At 41.2% G+C, this 15917-nt stretch overlaps 2 protein-coding genes across 2 annotated transcripts in view; one reads left to right on the top strand and one right to left on the bottom strand.

Annotated features, from left to right (window-relative positions):
- kdm6a (lysine (K)-specific demethylase 6A) overlaps positions 1–11083 on the bottom strand; it is a 42337-nt gene extending 31254 nt beyond the window's left edge. The window contains exons 1-5 of the mRNA XM_076030779.1: positions 10572–11083; positions 10334–10397; positions 6290–6398; positions 5226–5275; positions 4015–4073 (exon numbers count right to left, since the gene is read on the bottom strand). Coding sequence (XP_075886894.1) covers positions 4015–4073; positions 5226–5275; positions 6290–6398; positions 10334–10397; positions 10572–10741 — 452 coding nt within the window. The 5' untranslated portion in view covers positions 10742–11083. The remainder of the gene's footprint in view (positions 1–4014; positions 4074–5225; positions 5276–6289; positions 6399–10333; positions 10398–10571) is intronic.
- A 676-nt stretch (positions 11084–11759) lies between these two features.
- fundc1 (FUN14 domain containing 1) lies at positions 11760–14482 on the top strand. Its single transcript, XM_076030757.1, has 5 exons — positions 11760–11867; positions 12395–12548; positions 12799–12874; positions 13007–13135; positions 13643–14482. Exons 1-5 carry the CDS (start codon positions 11849–11851, stop codon positions 13718–13720), a joined length of 456 nt encoding a protein of 151 aa, XP_075886872.1. The 5' UTR covers positions 11760–11848; the 3' UTR covers positions 13721–14482.
- Positions 14483–15917: the final 1435 nt, after the last annotated feature.

Raw genomic sequence — 15917 nt, 5'->3', positions numbered from 1 at the left:
GACACACACACACACACACACACACACACACACACACACACACACACACACACACACACACACACACACACACACACACACACACACACACACACACACACACACACACACACACACACTGAACTCAATGCCCCCACGTCTCAGTCCCGCATGCCTCTCCTTTCAGGCCCCTCTCGCTCTCCCTATTGCCTCACTCTCCCGAGTTCTCCACACTATACCTTACCAACAGAATGAACAGAACGTTGAATGGAGAGCAGCTTTTATGTAGCACAGGCCTAGGAATTAATTGCAGGGCAGGTACCCAATGCACAGGGCTGAAAATTACCTTTACAATCTCAGTTTTTACTTGCACTTAATATTATCTCTGGCATAGAAAATAGAAATGTGTGATGTTAATGAAGCAACTTTGAGATTAAACACTTGCAGCCATGACAAAGGAAAAAAATAAAATCGAATTACGCCGGCTGTGAAAAAAAAAAAAAAAAAAAAAAAAAAAAAAAAAAGTTCCTAACCCACAACACAAAACTGAGCTGCCAATGCAAGATGGACAGCGCTGCCAATTTCATTGGATCCAGGCTACGTACATGTTCCAGGTAGTGATTAGGGATGGGCGATACGGACTAAAAATTTTATCACAACAATTTCTGGCATTTATCGCGATAACGATAAAAGTGACGATAAAAAAATACAAAACAATTGAACTTCATTTTTGGGTTTTGGAAACTGCACTCGAAAAAAAAAGTGTTTACACGAAGCCGTATTTTTGTTATTTTTTTTTAATTCCTGTTTACGTGGATACACTGGAAACGGCTGAAAACGATGTAGTACCTATGCCCGGCCTGGTGTGGCGCCGCAAGTTTACTACCTGAAGGCGGAAGAAGAAGAAGAAAAACGCCTGAAGCACGCCGTGTTTGCAGAAGCAGTGGCTCGCTAAAAACAAGCGCCACAGAGAACAGAAAGAAAGATCGCTCGTGAAAAAGACGGTGTGGATAAACGACAGAGTTCAACGTCTGCTTCGAGTAACTTTAGAACACAAAGCCTGAAAAGGTCCATGCTAAGATTGACTCGGAGTCGTGCCAGTAAACGTTCGCAAACATTTTTTCGTTTCCTGCCTCAACATCCCGGTCCGTCGACCCGAAAGAAAATAAATAAAAACAGGATGTTTGCAAATCGTTTTCGTGGTGTTTATTTTCACTTTGCACACAATCCACGATGGATTCTCGAGAACGGTGGCTACGCTATCAGTCCCGTGCTTGTTATTGGGCTACACATGAGCTGCTGACAAGTGTGTTGCGCACGTAATTACGTCATCAACGGGAGTTTATCGTTACTACCGCGAGATGACGTATTCTTACCGTGGTGAATTTGTATGACGATATATCGCCCATGCCTAGTAGTGATACTGCAATATAATTTACCATTTCAGTGGGCTCATGTTAGCGTCCGCTCTCAGACTGGGAGCTTGTGGGTTCCGTCCCCAGACGGTGTCACGCCAATGGACAATGGCAAAGGTTTCCTCTCTGCTTGGCACTCAGTATTTAGTGTTGGGATTGGATCACGCGATGATTCCCGAGCTTGGCTCCACTCCATCAAGGGATGGGTCAGTTGCGCAGGACAGCATTTGCATCCTTGGCTATGTCACAATCGGTGCGACTTTAACTTAATTATTTACCCTGCAAAGTGGTTGTTGTGGCAGCCACATTTGCTGACGTGCCTTCAACAACCTGTTGCACTAACGCACACATCCACTTTCATTTAGGGACGTGCAAAGGATATGCAATATATACCCGTCGAATACAATCATTACAAACACCTTTTTCAACCCCCAAAAAAACAACTAAAACATGCTTTGGTGATTTGATTTGCGGTTATCATGGTTTATGCTCTTTGAAAGATGCTCAGTTTTGGGGGGGAAAAAATTGGTCGAAGTTGGCCAAACAGGCCTCTCGTGCGTTAACACTGCAGCGTTTCTTCTTCAGGTGCTCGGCCAAGGCGGCTGTGTGCTCAGAGAATTTTAACTCACGCTGGCGTAGTGTGCGAACGCGTGCGTATTGACAGTTGATCTGCCTTTTCTCCGGAATATATATATATATATATTTTTTTTAAATATTTCCACACCGCGAGTTGGTTTCCCCGGTTGGTTGTTGGAAGGCGCACAAATAGTGACACAGACACGCAGTGTGAATTCCAAAATAAAAGTGTATCTTGAAGACGACGATGTGGATCAGTGTTTCTCCATTGTTTTGCATCAACGTGGTTTGATCGTTGATCAATTAAATTATATATATTGATATGGAATATTGGATCACCGACCAAAAAAAGCATAGGATGAGAATTTTTTTCTGACAATATCCTGAATTCACTTTCTACATTATTCTATTTTGACTCCCTTTCGCTGAACTTTTTAGTGTCTGGTTATGTACCCATGCATGCCAAGCCTGAGCTAATCTAATCTAAACTAATCTAATGAAAGAATATGATGGAATTATGGGCTTCTATCTAACCATGGATCAGTGCTGATCGTATCACCTGAAGAACTCCTTATGACAGGAGCAGATGATACACCATAATCCACAACTGTCCACATTAGGGATGTTAACAATTAATCCATTATCGATAGTCGACTAAGAATTTAATCGATTAAAATAAATTAGTCACAATTAATTTACATTAACATTGTTTTTTTACATGGGTAGTTAATATCATAACAGTGAGCAGCGATCCGCATAATATAATATAATATAATATAATATAATATAATATAATATAATATAATATAATATAACATAATGTGATGGTCTTAATATACCCAACAACTTACTTTTAAACAACTTTGAAAAAAAAAAAATTTGAAATTCAACTCATTAGGAGTCAACTCAAAGTCAGAGGATAAATGTTCAGGGTGTTTTTACTGTTCTCTAATGTAAAAATGGGTCACATCGGACCCTCAACATTATTTAAGGGTTAAATTATGTGTTCCTTAAACATTTTCCATTGTGAAATTTAGGTTCTCAGTGGAAATAGGCACTTAACAATTAATTGTTAATCGATCGATAAGGTCAATCAACTAACCATTAATGAATTCATCGATAATTTGCATCCCTAGTCTAAATAAGTTCCCTTTGCACTTTGCCAGGTTATGGTAAATGGACTGCAGTTTAAATAGCACCTTCATGGTACCCCACAGCTCTCTACAAAGCCTCTCATTCACCCTCTCACGCACACACTAATGGGCAGCACCGCTGCCATGCGAGGCGCTGCCAAGCTCATCGGCAGCAATTTAGGCTTCAGTGTGTTTCCTGAGGACACCTCGACAGTTGGACAGTGGACAGTCGGAGCCGGGAATCGAACTGCCGCACCCGCGCAACCAACCGAGCCACCACCGGCTCATACTTTATACTTTTTGATGTTTTTTCCCCCCCAATCAGAACCTTTGTGCTCGTCAATGGTTCTGAAGCTAGTTTGTCTGAGCTAAACTTCTGCCGGGCTTTTCCATCACCACTGGTTTCAACAAATAAGAGAATGAGGAACTTAATACAATATGACAGCCAGCTGGTGTGACAAGTCAAGAGATAGCAACCACACTGTCTTCTGCAAGATGCATCCAGAGAGCATTAAAATCTGTCACAGTCCAATAATGTATCAATATATACAATATATATTACATGGTATATGACTGAAGCATTTTTTTCATGCGTCTCATATTTTGTGAGGGACCTAAATCCTACTGAAAATACAGTTTATACTGGACTGGGTTTACTGGGTGACTTAACGTACTCGCAACTTTTTCTTGCCGTGTATTTGCACAGTGTTTAAGTGATTGTTTTACATTTTCAAGCTACTCATTCCACTTGTTGATTTTGATTTCCATCGCGAGTATTTTAACGTGACTTACTGTTTGAAATCTACACAAAAAGATATGGAAATCAATAATCCACCTATCCATCTGTCTAAGCATAGCGAATATGAAAATACATTTTAATGGTAAAAATAAAATAAATAAAAAAAACTTACCAATGAAATGCATTGTAATGGAAGTAAACCATGCCAAGTCCGTATAAAAACGCAGCATTCTGTAAGGAAAAAGGTGTTGGAAAACCGATCACACATCAACTTTTTGCATCAAAAAGCAGGAGAAGGAAACTTCACACGCTCACTTTATTCTAAGGATCTATTCCAGAATAACGGCGCAGTCAGCGCCGTTTACAATAGTGCCTCAGCACCTCTTGTGTGAATATACGCCAAACCCAAGGAGCATCTGAGTAAACTGACAGTCCTCCAAACACAAAGGACAGGGATTACAGGCTGCAGGGTGAGCAGCGCTTATATTTGCACAGCACACAACACTGAGGTTGAAGTCAAATTGATGTAGGTACACGTAACTAATATAATGACTATGTAATGCAAATACATAATATTACCAACAAGCAACTTGTTTTTGTCTTTTTGTTTGTTTTTTTTTTAAACATACCGCTATCTGTGAATTACAAGCTAAGCTCTTATTATGGTTTAGTTATGTTATCATTCACAACTGCTGGGGTCCAACTGTCTCTCTTTCATCGCATGAGCAGGGAGTCTGGGAGGGAACCAATGGGTCCAAAAGCAGGGGGGAAGGAGGTTCACTTGTATCAACGTTATTAATGGAGGTTGCAAAGACTGAGGAGCCTCATGAAGTGTGTGCAGCAATTTCCTACTCTAAATCTTAAGATGTCGCTAGTACAGAAATGTTTACCCCCCCCGTCCCCCAAGGTTAAAACGCTCTATTTGACAATGTACTTTTGGTTGAATTAGGACAAAGAGCTTAGTAATAAAATAATAAAATAATATAATATGTGCATATAATATGTAATTTTATATTGATATAATTAAAATACAATTAATGGTGGTTTTATTAATTCAACATGTGAAGTTTTGTGCCCCCATTTTGAAAAAATAGCAAGATCATAATTAAAACAGATAATTAATTCTCAATGATCTTATCTGGCAAAATAAACTTTTATTGTCGTCGTTACTGAAGATGTAATTTCCTGCCCTCCACAATTTGCCTTCATCCTTTCAACTGCCGTCTGCTTTTCCTATTCTTTTTTTTTTTTATAATCCTGCCAGGTGGAAGAATGATGACCTGACATTAGAGGTCAAGGTAGCCTCGACCGACCACCAAGTCAAGCCTGCACACACACGTCCACACAGAAATAGCTGAGGCATACAGAGTTCAGCAAACTCACCTTCCAGTAGTCCGACTGTAAACTGAAGTACCTCTGGTATGCAGATAATGCTGGAAAACATAAAGAACAGGACATGCATGTATTAAAAAATAATTATTAAAATTATTAAAATCACTACTCAAAACCTAGTGGCGGTCAATACATAAGCAGCATGGTGGACATATTGAGAGCACAGGGTTTCGACTACTGCCACAATGAAAATAACATTTCATCTCGTCACATGTAAATGACAAACATTTACAAGGAACATAATCACAGGAAAGCATTTATTTACATGAATGAAATGTCTTATTTTGAGGGAATGGACAGTGGAATTGATATCACTTTAGGTACCAACGATGGTAACCAGATAAAAAGGCACAGCAGTGGTTTTATCACGAGACATTGCGCTAACTAATAAGTGACTTCACTACATGGCGCCAATACATGTTAGCACCAGAGGTGTGAAAGCACCATGACCACATGGCACCACTACACATTACACGCATCCACCCAGGACAGTTAATAAAGAGCACGAACATACAAGGCAGCCCCACAAGAGTCAATCTGCTGGTTAAATTTAACACCATAACGCATTTCACAATCCGAGTTTAAATGTGTGAATGCGCAACATAATTTACTTCTTCGAAATAACGTGCGACAAAAATCAAACGACAAACGGACGCTTAAACTCTTTTCCCCTCACTTGTTGCGTCCCTCAGACATAAATCTCACTCTCACGCCACTTGGCGCTCGTCATATGCAAATCGCTCATGTGCAATTTAGCCGAGCACGCCGTGTAATTACACCAAAGCCTTCACGCTCAGCTGCAGAAACTCCTATGCGCAGCACACACACTTCACTCTGCGACACATTTGGACAAGAAAACAGTGCAGCTCCTCCGGTCGTAGTTTATTTTTTTCTAGTCAAGTTGATCCGAAAACTATTCAAAAAGAATATTTTCAAAGGCAACGCTGAACAGTATTTTTTTTTCTATGTAATGCAGTGCCTCAAAAGAAAAGGAAAAAAAAAAGAATTCCCAGCTGTTGAATGAGACCCTTTAGATGAGACGCAGCCAAACTCACCTTTTTGATAGTCCTCCAACAGGAGATTGAAGTGGCCAAGCTGACAGAATACATCCACGTCAACTTTCCCCTCACTCTTAAGGACGAGTGCATCGTAGCAGCTAACAGCCTGTGTTAACAAAAAAACAAAACAAAACAGTAAGAACGATGCTCAAGTCAAAGTAAACAAAACAATAAACGTAAGATTTCTTGACAGCAAATCTTTTTATCAGCACGGTGACGGCGATGCACCGCTGCACGTGTTGCACAGTGAAGAACGTCATTAAAGCAAAGGGATGAAAACAGAGAAAAATTTGGAAACCGACGGTGCTGCAGAAGTGCAGCATGACATTGGAGGAGCTTGTGCCTACATAAGGAGCCGTGTCTGTTATGTGGAATATCACTCAAGTATGAAATTAAGATCTGGAACTTCCGAGTGCAGCTCCCACGTCAGCGGTGGCACTCAAGATTTGCTAGAATCATGAGCGCCACCTCACTGTATACATCATGCATCATTTTTGCGGGGATAGCCGTGCAAACTTTAGCAATACGAATGAGGACGTTAAAGTTTTTCTGTAATATTCACTCGTTAAAATGGGCCGCAACGGTGCAATTTACTGGAGTATTTCCTCTCTCGATCATTAGAACTGCGGTCAACACGCAGTCATGCTTGCACCATGAAAACCGTATGAGCTTGAAAACGGCTGTGAATATGAATGTTTGGTCATAGTGGGCAGCACTGCTTTCCAGCATTCATACAAAAAGCACTGCAGAGGCTTTAGAGACCACGACCAATGGAAACATAGTTTCTAGACTTTGACAGAAGGAGTTGTGAGCTTCACGGTGTGGTTCCAAAACATTGGACAGGACCTCACCTCCAAGTTAGCCATTTACCCAGACCTCTAGTTTAGCAGAGTTTGCTGGTGCGAGGCTAGCACAGGTCATAATGATCTGCTAGCCTGCCAATAAAGCAAAGTCACCCACTCCACGATAAACCAGAGGCAAATAGATCATAATGCCGCACTGTCGATGTATTGAAAGAAGAACGTTGGGAATAAAACACCCCCGGCGTCACGTTGCATTTTGAGGAAACAGTGTCTAAGCAGCAACGTAGTTATACTTCCTGTAGTTTGGTGTAGACTATGGCAGCGGCGGACCGATACTACCTAGACTACTGACTCTTTCATTTACCTGCCGCTGTCACTGCTGCAGAAGCAGAGCCCAGTGTGCAAAAGTAAAATTCCACCTCTGCCTAGGAACAAGTCCATCAAAAAACGCGATGCAAGGGTTGTTTTTATTTCTGACATTTCATCAACAAGACATTTACATCGACAGCACGGCATTATAATTCATTGCCTCTGGTGCAGTGCGGGGTGGGTAAGACTGTTTTTACTGGCAGGCTAGCGGAAACCACTGACTCGCGCTAACCTAGCACCAGCAAACCCTGTTAAACTAGAAGGACTGGATGAAATTTGTTCAAACCGTCTCAACTGATGAACGGCACGCTGGCCAACTAAGAAACGGGCGCCTGCAATTTTGAACCACCTGTTTAAGCGAAGCAGATTTGCTTAAAATCGTAAAAGCCAAGCAGTCAACAGTGCAGCCTTAACTTCAATATTTTTATATCACAAATCTGACACCTTGCGACACACAGGAAGCAGTGCCCCAGCGGTGTCCCAGTTCGCTTGAAAGGGTGGTCCTGGGCACGTTTCCTGTCCTCAGACGCAGCATAGACAAGTCTTAGGCATGAACCGCACGAGAGGCCAGCACACCGCAGCAAAGGAAAAAGCTAGCTAGCCTGCGGGTGACCAGTCATGCAAAGCCCCCGCGGACTGCCATTGGGCAGTGTACTACAGAAACACAGAGCGTTCACCACCTTGAGATGTGGTAGAATTTTCTACATAGTATTTTTGAGTCACGTTTGTCACGTTCATCACGATCAAAGTTTGACTACAGCTGATGTTGAGCCAGTAAAACAGGAGAACAAAAAAACAAAACAAAAACACTTCCGACAGTACAAACATGCCAAACAAAAAAACAAAAAAAACCAAAATGCAATCACCAGGTATACATGATATCAGATGCATTTGAACGGCTTATGCCTATGGCGGTACAGCAGTGAACCAACATTTTTGCCAGACAATGTTCCAGGCATAGTTATCTCCCAGAAACATACTTGATCCTTGCGAATTTCTCGCAATACTACTCGATTAATATGTATCCTAGTGCACAAATGTAATTTTTTTTTTTAGATAGCACTGCAACAGAGCACAAACTCTGTCAATTTGTTATATAAAGCACGTGAACTGGTCAAAGGCGTCAAGAGGCACAGCATTCACCTTTCCCAGCATGTACTGTATTTATCAAGCAAGCCACAAAAAGCCTTTATGGTCAAACCACTGATCTACATCGAAAACAACAAGTAACCCTCATAGTTCAGTGCTTCCATAGACGGCAAAGCGTAATTAATTCAAAACTTCAAAAGTTTCTCTTCGGCACCTTCGATATTAATACCAACAAAAAAAAACATGCGTCTCGACCTGAACATCAGAACTTTCCCATACATTTGGATGAGAAACTTCAACAGGAACACGAAAATGTTCACGGGCTGTTTATTGTGCATCAATTATCTGTTGCAAACTAGGCCACGACCATGGTTGACAGACGTGCGTGGAGACCCCACACACCAACACAAGGTCTTAGGATTAACGATCTGCTGAGGACATCCCTAAGCGCTGTTGTCCTGCTGAGTATTAAGGGCAGACGTTTGAAAACAAACAAACAAACAAACAAAAAACTGACTGGCTAAGGTAAAATTTCAAACTAGCAAGACGCCACCCTTCCGACTAAACACCTGAAAGCTCCATGTGTGGAATACGTACGTCGAACACACGCAGTGTAGCTTCGTTTACGGCAACGTGATTCTTGTACGTACATTAAGTATCGCATTGTTCGTTTCTTAGCTTATATTATGGCGTTGTGCTATGGTAGTTATCACAATCACCCGCAGCTAGTTTGCTAGCAAACAACTGCTAGACATTATATCGCCATCCCAGCCATATTGGGCCACAGTCAATCAGCCTTCATTTTTTTTGTCCACAACTGTGGTTCAACAATAACGGCGGTACCGTGTTAGCATATGCTAAACGTCCGAAGCGAAAGGCTGCACGGCGATGGACAATTAGCCGCTACACGCGGTTGCCAACGCGAACTGACGCACGACCAAATTCTAGCTGCCGTTATAAAGAATTAAACGGCTGTTTAGGGGGGCAATAACATTGTTTGTCAACTTTAAATCGCTTCCCCTTGACAAAACGACAAAGGAGAAGTCATTCGTTGGGGTTTGGGGGTTGTTCCGATACTTTTTTTTTCTTTCACCTCCGCCAAGTCGCAACAGTTAGCTGGGTAGCAAGGTGGTGCGTTCGTTCACCTTACCACGGGGGATCAGCGGGTTTAGCTTTACTTTGGATACGCACATGATGCAATTTGAAAAACGAGTTGTGAACAAAACATTCGAGAGTGATCTCAGTAACCAACCTCTGGTTAAGAAGGAGATGGGTGTTAATAGCAGTATAAAGAAAGCAATGGTGTGCGTTTTAAACACTGGATAGATACAATGCTATTACGTAGCACGATACCTATTCTCAAAACGACCCATGTCACCATCACCAGTGTTTTTGGCAGGGTGGGGGGCACTCGCTTTCCACAACAATATCGGCGTGTGTCGGTTTCAAAGTAAGCTCGCTTAAATTAAAAAAAAAGAAAGAAAGAAAGTATTTTTTATTTATTTTTTTTCCCCCGGACGCTTGAGGTCCAAACATCAACAACAGTGATATTTCCAACCCAAGAGCTTTCTACAGTATGGTGGTCACTCAGCCCCCAAGTTCCGACAAAAATAAAAAAAATAAAAAAATAAATAATAATAATAATAATAATAATGCTCGCCAATGTCGTGGCTAACTGTGTGCAGCAGGAGTGGATCTGGGTGGCCCGTACCATTTTTCTCCAGGTGGCAAATGAACCAACATCGACAGAGTCGTTCTGCGAGCCCACTCAGTGACATACCTTTAACAGCAAGGCCTTCGTTATGGCGCCATCTTCTTGAAGCCTCTGAAATCCAAACAGTGAACTGCAAGTAGAGGACAGAAAACACAGGCGGGTTCACGAACACTTTGGGTAGGCGATCAGATTCGCTTGCCACGGGGGCCGAGGTAGAAAAATGTGTTGTGCAAAAAAAAAAAATAATTAAAAAAAATAATAATAATAAGCGGGACGGAAAATTGCCGCGACATCACGGTCTAACCTGTCAGCTCCGAGCAAGCTCCGTTTCTCTTGCGCTGTTAGCTTCGGAAAGTCCTCTTCGATTTCGGTCGCTGTTCCCGACGCCATTTTCTCCTCGTCATTACCAGCAACGCCGAGGCTCCGTGCAGCAGCAGAGGCAGCGGCTGTGAGCGACACTCCGCACGATTTCATGTAGAAGTGTGGAAAAGACGAGCGGCACCGAGCAACTCCGACGAAAAGCAAAGACAACGACTGCGTTGCACACCTCTCCAGGACTACAACGGGGCGTAGCGTATTTCTTGCCAAATCCTCAAGGAAATGATCCCTTCAAGTCTTCCACACTCCTCATGGTGCACCGGCCAACGCGGCGTGTAATTCCGGAGGAAAAAATTTTATGCGTGAAGTTGCCACAATGTTGAATTTTCAGGAGTGATTGTTACTGATGAAATCGTAAACTTCCCTAAGCCATCGGTTCAAAGTTGTTGTAATTGTGTCACATAGGCAAACGCACGCCGCCGCCGTCCGTCGGCACGCCCTCCGCTTATCGCGGCCAATCGCTGGCCAGTGTTTGAGACCACGTGACGGTCTCCAGTGGACGGGACGCGAACACGCTCACGTACACGCTCACGCACACACCAAATGGGGCCAAACAAGCCCCGCCTCCCATCCCATGATTGGTCGCTCGAGGTATATTTTGATTACGTAATTGCATATAGCTGTGAGCCATTGGACACGACGGCTGTCAATTTAGTCTAATTCGGCCTAGCTTTTCACGTAAAGTTAAAAAAAAAAAAAAAAAAAAGGAAAAGGAAATATTATACATGTATAGTTGTTGTTGTTGTTGTTGTTTTTTTAAAGGTATTTTTCTTATTTTCAAAACTATTTTTATGGATACATTGACACCTGAGTTTTAACTTCCTATATATATATATATATATATATATATATATATATATATATATATATATATATGTATATACATATATATATATATATATATACATATATATATATATATATATATATATATATATATTTTTTTTTTTTTTTTTTCTTATTTTCAAAACTATTTTTATGGATACATTGACACCTGAGTTTTAACTTCCTATATATATATATACATAGATTTTTTTTTCTTTAAAAAAAAAATTATATATATATATATATATTAGTTAGTTAGTTAGTTCCCTTGCTACTTTTCTTTTTTCTTTTCTTTTTTTATCTTTTGGGGTGGACCATTCAAACTATGCAAATGACGTCGAACGCGCACGCCACCAGTGTGGTACAGCGGACTCCAAAATGGCGAACCGAGGCAAGGGTAAACGGGCCTGTGCACATATATATATATATATTTATTTCTTTTGTATCAGCGGTGCTTGTTCATTATTATTATTATATATATTTTAAATGCCTGCGTTTCTTACGTGGCTATCATTCGAACCTACATATTACTGACAGGTGTAATTCAGTGTTCTGTCTTTTACTTAATGGGAGTCACTACTTCTTCAGGTGTAGCTTTCCTAGCTTTAGCTCACTTCTAACGCAACTGTTACCTTCTGTCTTTTGCTACGTTGTCTCAGAACCTCAACGTGACACTATGTTATCTTTTATGGGTTGTCGTTGGTCATATTTGTATTTCGGTGGAACGTAATCGTCTGAACTGACCGGGTTTGTTTTTTGTTTTGTTTTTTTACAGCTACAATGTTAATGAAACGGCGACCCGTGTTTCACTTTCGTCAAGTTTCGAAAAACTTCACAGCACAGCGGCGCCGCATTTATGTCCAATAACGTCCGCAGATATTGGTTTTACATGGACGATTCTCGCTTTTCGTTGACCATTTATAGAGCTGGAGGAGGAAATCTACGACAAGGTCGTGGATTTGACAGAATATGCCAAACGACAGCGGTGGTGGAATCGCGTCTTCGGAAGCAACTCTGGCCCTGTTGCTGAGAAATACTCCGTGGGTACGCAGATAGCCATCGGTGGACTGAGTGGATGGTAAAATTGGTTTCAATTGGTTTCACACTTCACATTGCATACCGAGAGAGAAAATGCTAAGCAAGAGCTGAAGCGCTAATCTAAATGTGTATGAATCGAATCGGAAGACTTGAGCTTTGTTTTGCACCATGTCATGTTATCTGAATGAACTTGTCCAACGCACTTGCTAATGCGGCACTATTCAAGAAATGCTACCGAATGCTGCTGGAAGGGTACGTTTAACTATTTCCCCTGGTGCGATTTGTTTCAGGTGTGTAGGGTATCTCTTTCAGAAAGTTGGCAAAGTGGCAGCTACATCCGTAGGAGGAGGTCTTCTGTTGTTGCAGGTACGATTCATGATTCAGGGATGTAATGACCGAAGAAAGTCCTGTCGCAGAGTGAATGACAACGAGGTGAATCTTACCCCGGATGTGATTTATTTTGTAAAAAAAAAAAAAAAAAAAATGTGTCTTCTGTAGATAGCCAACCACACCGGCTACATCAAAGTAGACTGGAAGAGAGTAGAGAAGGACGTCAACAAGGCAAAGAAGCAGCTAAAGCAAGGCACCAAGCAGGCAGGCCCGGAGCTCAACACAATGGTGGACAAGGTAAGATCTGTTGTGCCCTCTGCTTGAGTTTGTCAAACAGCTCGGTTGTCGGAGTAGTGAGTTGATGTTTTCGATGCAGCAGAAGTGACAAGAAGCTATTACGCTGTAATACACTGCTGGTAAATCCCTCAGCACTATATTACGAGCACTACTTTTTTTTTGTCAAGTATTGTATGTGTAAAAAAAAAAATCTCTTAGCTAGCAAATAAGACCCTTCCACTTTAGAGAGTTACAGTTTTACGGTATACTGCACAACTGTAGTGAAGAGAGTGTAATTAACCTGCTGCTTTAAAGGCATTTTGCTTACACTAAAATATTTTGGTCCAATGTTCGACCAAGCTAACGCTAAGCTAGCGCTTATTGTTGACTTTCTCATCTCCTGCTCTCACTGCTGCTGGCAACGTTTCCTGAAGAGTTCTGTGCATTGTTCTGGAAATGTGATGCATTATTTATCCTAACATGATCATATTTAAAACATTTTTTTCTTGCTTTCTCTTTTGCTTATAGACTACAGAATTTGTGAAGCAAAACATTGTTGTCACAAGCGGCTTCGTGGGTGGATTCCTCCTCGGTTTGGCGTCTTAATCTGCAACAGTCTTCCTCTGATGTCAATGAATTATAAAAGAGGGAAATCAGAAGCAGTCCTTGCAAGAGTTTGAGTGTTAAATGACAAGAAGCAAAATTTCATTTGGTTTCTAGCCTCTTTTTTTTCTTCTTCTTTTTCTTCTTCTTTTAGAAGCTGCACATTGTTTTTCATACTGTACCTCCATTTGACAATCGCTGTCACTAAATACTCCTTTTTCCAAGCCAAATTATACCATTTATTCAGAAATGTATGTATATTTTTGGAACGTTGCCTTTTAAAAGTGATTTATTTATACCAATCTGACATGGCGTGCACAAATGTGCATCACGTTGAGCATATTTAAAATCACCTTCATGCCATTGGTGATGCCCTTAGTACTTCCCTGGACGCCGTGGTATCTTTCATTATGTGGTAGTCGGGAAGGTGCCCCATGTGTCTTCACTGACACGTTGCTCAGCTCAGAGTGTGTCAGGTTTGGGGGGTGTTTTCAAAGGACCGCTGAGGACTGAAAGTCGTTAAATCGTTTAAAGTTTTTCTCAAGTATGCGTTTTAAACTCACAATTGGAGATTCCAGGGTGCTTCAGAAGACTCGAGGCATTTATTATTATATCAGCTCGCTGCACTTACAGCATTTCCCAGAGATTGCTATGCCCATAATCACAGCCATAATGACATTTGCACTTTGTGTTAAGGCGTAGCGGTGTGGAAATATTTTTTTGCTGTTTATATTTTCAGGTAGAATTAATGTGTTTCTTGAAAATCGCATTGTGCAAAGCGCTGATGTAAAAACAGACCCGGCGGGATGAATAAGAATAGAAGAACACAGCTGGAAGAACCGATGTCTCTACATAGAATTTATTAAAACTGTATATTAATTATTCATAGTTGAAATAAAGGAAATGTCAAAGCGTCACTTTATTGTTTCTCATTTGAGTGTCTTTGTGTTTGTGGCAGGAAGATAATTTCTCTCATGAATCCACTTGCCAAAGACACGGTGGCCTGCGCCGCGAACTTGCACAGTGGAATATTAACCACGAGATGGCGCTGTGCTAACATAAATCCAGTGGGTCCAACAGAGGCCCGGTTGGATGTGAACTCACTGAACGACGCGACCACTTGAAGCAGTGACCTCCGAGTTATCGTCAGTAGAACGTCGATAAATCAAAATAAAACTTTACGTGTTTCCTTGAAGAATGTACAGTGTGTATCCACCAAATGTTCTGAAACATGGAATACTAAAGGCAATATGTAAATGTAAAATCCACCTCTTAAAATTCCAAATCACAGAAAAATGGCTCTTTCAGTTTGGTTCATTCATCATAAAAAAAAAACAACACAAATTGCATTGCATTTGTACTCCAACCTTTGAGCTAAAAATAATAGTTTAGGTCTTATTGAAGCCTAGCTTTTGAGACAAGAGTGATGGTTATGCCACAAATTATTTATTTGTGGGTTTTTTTTTCGACTGCGTGGCTCATTTGAAAATCTCTGTTCAAGCAAAGGGTAAAACATGTGGGCATCAAGCTTTAGACTTAAAATCAGGACAATTCCTAGTGATGGTTACGGGACTATACAACAAGGTTGTCTAATTCATCTGTTCCTATTAGCATTTTCCACGATAGAAAATGTTAAAAGAAACTGAATTGTGCAGTTCTTGCTTTTTTTGAGCTGTGACTTCTTTCCAAGTCTTTGTGTTTGTCCACTCACCACAGCTCTGAAAACTGCTCGACAAATTCAGGTCAGTTACTCAGCAGACTTATGCGACAGGGTTTTGACGACTCGCTAGTTGTTATTCACGGTGAAGGTGCCCATTATAATGACCTCAGTCGAACACGCAGTACAAACAAATCACTCGAAAAAATTTCAAGCGTCGAGGTTCACAAACACAATGTTGCGGGGATCACGGTGCCGTTTCTTGCGGTTGCAAACAGATGTAATTGGAGGGAACTGCTTCTTGACACTTGTTCAGTGACCTTTTCAGTCAATCACATTTGACCTTCAAGTTTTGAGACTACCGACATTATTACATAGGACTGCTATCAGACATTGACCTGATCCACTGAGGGAGGTCGCAACGTCTGGAGGTTTGTTAGATTCTTCCACCTTAACTCTGTAGGTTGCTCTCAATGTACCATGGGGGGAGGGGTCAGTCACTCTTTGATTCTGCACATCTCAATTATCAACACAAAATATTTG

This window comes from Nelusetta ayraudi, unplaced genomic scaffold (genome assembly GCF_046127955.1).
Source record: "Nelusetta ayraudi isolate G7.1 ecotype Tasmania unplaced genomic scaffold, CSIRO-AGI_Nayr_v1 ptg000031l, whole genome shotgun sequence".
Taxonomy (NCBI): Eukaryota; Metazoa; Chordata; class Actinopteri; order Tetraodontiformes; family Monacanthidae; genus Nelusetta; species Nelusetta ayraudi.
Note: the sequence above shows the minus strand (reverse complement) of the source record. Positions and strands in the feature narration are given on the sequence as shown.

Excerpts from the sequence above, each read along its gene's own strand:
- fundc1 (XM_076030757.1), top strand. Across the intron at positions 12,549-12,798 it reads ATCGGTGGACTGAGTGGATG|GTGTGTAGGGTATCTCTTTC; the intron begins GTAAAATTGGTT and ends GATTTGTTTCAG. Across the intron at positions 12,875-13,006 it reads GAGGTCTTCTGTTGTTGCAG|ATAGCCAACCACACCGGCTA; the intron begins GTACGATTCATG and ends TGTCTTCTGTAG.